Source organism: Hipposideros armiger, unplaced genomic scaffold, assembly GCF_001890085.2.
Source record: "Hipposideros armiger isolate ML-2016 unplaced genomic scaffold, ASM189008v1 scaffold_218, whole genome shotgun sequence".
Classification (NCBI taxonomy): domain Eukaryota; kingdom Metazoa; phylum Chordata; class Mammalia; order Chiroptera; family Hipposideridae; genus Hipposideros; species Hipposideros armiger.
In genome coordinates, this window is record NW_017731568.1 from 1,758,579 (window position 1) to 1,761,390 (window position 2,812).

Sequence of the window (2,812 nt, forward strand, 5' to 3'; positions counted from 1 at the left end):
GTGTGATATTCTGTAGATACTTGAATAAAATCCCGTGGCCCTAAAAGAATGTTCTTGCAGCCCAGCCACTAGCTGGAGTCTGAGCAAAAAAGTGATTTTTTAATAAAAGCACATTAGGACTTTCTTGGGATCCCTCTTAGGAGACGTATACTTGGACAAAGTTCTGAATTAAAAATGAGTGTACTATATTATATCAAATTATACTTAATTCAACTAGATTACTTAAACTAACTTTCAACTTTGCAACATAATATTATTTGTTTAGATATATAATGCACATAGATTTCTTTAATTAGCTTTAACTTTTGTGACTGTACATGAAATTTGGAAAACTACCAAAAGAATACATTAAAGCTGATATCCCAGTATTTTAAATAGCCCATTATCTTAATATGGATTGCATTTAAAAGGTACTAAGTGTTAGTATCGTTGTGTTTGGCAGAGATGATATCTTAGAGTGAACTGCGATTCAAACTAAGGCAATTAGGCTTCAGAGCTTGGGTTTAAAACCCACAGTTTTGAGGGAAAATCCTACACATCAAGTCTTTGCCAGTTCTGGCACTTACCACCTGTATTATCTTTATCATGTTACCTAAGCTCTGTATCTCAATAGTCCACATATGGAATGGAGGTGATATAGAACCTACCTCCAAAGCTTGTTATAGACATTAAATGAGATTATACAGGTGTCACCTTTTCTGACCCAGCCCTACACATCGCTAAGTCACTCCCATGATATTTTATTCATTGAGGCACTTATATAATCATACCCTGACTTGAGGTGGGCTTGGGTAGGTATAATAATACTACCTCTTGGGGAGTGGCAAGGTTCTGGAAGAGCATGTAGAACTGGAAGTGTTGCTGTGGCCATTTTTGGAAAATACAATATGCCATTATCATAACGATTGCCAAGAAACTTTAGCTGCAAGAAATATGCTTCCATTGGCCTAGATAGGGCTACAGTATAAAGACAGTCACGCTAACCTTTTACTATGACACTTGATTCTCCACGTAGTTCAAGTGAAATTTCTACTCAAAATTTTAAGCCCTTCACTTTATTCCTGAGTCAAATAGAACAATTTAGAACCCTTCTTGTGTTCAATATGTTGCCTTTATATGTAAGAAAAAAATACGTCATTCTAAGTTTATTTCCTTCCTTTTTCAGCTTAGTCCACTTGAACACCTCTCTTTGTGGCATCATGTCCCTGATCTCTCATCCTTCCATTCAATCCACTCAACTGGTCTCCAAGCCTAATATGTCTTACCACCTATATACATATTTTTTTCTTTATATTTTATTTTTGCTGGGGATCTCTGCTAGCGAACCACCTATATATATATTTTTTAATTTTTTTTTAATGGTAGCACTACTGTTTATTAAGCTCTGCCTTAGTACAGGCGCTGGGGCTTTCCCATGGTGCTCTTGATATATAAAGCTCAGACATTCTGCCAGTTCTTTTTGAGCAATGACACCAGGAAATTGACAGCTAAGTGGATGTTGTACACAAGCTCATCATCTGTCATTTTCACGTGGCCAACTGTCACTGCCAGACAAAGCACCTTCTTCATCTGGAACTTGATGGTGGATTTCACTTCATCGACTTTGGCCACCATAGTCTCATTGTGGGTCAGCAAGGAAGGGAACTTGCCAGCTTTATTCAGGCCTGGGCCCAGGATTCGTGGAATCTGCTTGATCAGAGACTCTGAAGCCAAAAAGGCATCATACTTCTTGGCCAGCTTTTTGACCAGTTTCTTATTCTTGTTGAGTTTCTTCAGCACCTCAATGTCCATGTGGGGATATCCACGGCCTTGGCCTCGTCACAGTGCTGCTGGTCCCCCAGAACACATACGGAGAACTTGGGGCGGGGAGTGGATTTAAGCCTGACAGTGCCCGAGAAGTGTTTGTCCTTCTGAGGGTCATAGTTCTTCAAGCTGATCTGCAGCTCCACCGTCTCCAAAAACTTCCTTTGCTTGCTCTGGTTTCCTTGCAGGACTTCCCGCACCGCCTCGTACAGGGTGTCGCGGGAGACTTTGCTGCTCATATTGCCTCACGCCGTGAAAACCGGAAAAGAGCCCACCTATATTTTTAATGGTGGTGTGTTTTCTTTTTTTGGGGTCTCACTGTACATGCTCATTTCACTCACTTCAACTATAATGAAATATGTTGATCATGCTCATATTTGTTACCGTATCCACTTGATGCTCTTGTCTTTTTTGTCCTCAGTTTTCTATGTAATTTCCTGCAGTATGGAGGAGATACCTGAATCTCAACATGGTGTTCAAACTTAACACATTCTTCCCCTTTCCAAACTACTCTTTTTATACCCCCCTCACTTCATTAACCATTTCTTTTAATCCAGAAGTCTTGGACTTTTCCCTCTCTAATATAACATTTACTTTCTATTACCACGACCAGTTGATTCTACTTCTGTAACATCTTTTACTATAACGTCCACTGTTCTGTCTCCATTTAGGCCTCATCATTACTCACCTGGACTGCTTTATTCACTCCAGTCCTTTCTCACACTTTCCACCAGAGTAATCTTCCTAAAATATGAGTCTTATCATGCCACTCCTCTTTAAGAAAATGATAATCAATTCTCACAACCTTCTGAATAAAGTCCAAAGTCTTTATCATTTCTAATAAGACCCTAATTTTCTAGGCTGTACCTCACTTTCCAACCTCATCTGTATACATGGTGTTCCAAGAATACCCAATAATTTTCTCTCCTTCAAAATGTGCTGACCTGGCCTGGGGCTCTCAGTCTTTGTTTAGGCAGATCCCTTTTCGCCTTTTCCTGATGACTCCAAA

At 39.6% G+C, this 2,812-nt stretch overlaps 1 protein-coding gene across 1 annotated transcript; it reads right to left on the reverse strand.

The window, feature by feature from the left end:
* Positions 1-1,389: 1,389 nt before the first annotated feature.
* Positions 1,390-2,042, reverse strand: LOC109389038 (60S ribosomal protein L10a-like). Its single transcript, XM_019654269.1, is given in 2 exon segments — positions 1,390-1,799; positions 1,802-2,042. Coding segments are annotated over 2 exon segments (651 nt in total).
* Positions 2,043-2,812: the final 770 nt, after the last annotated feature.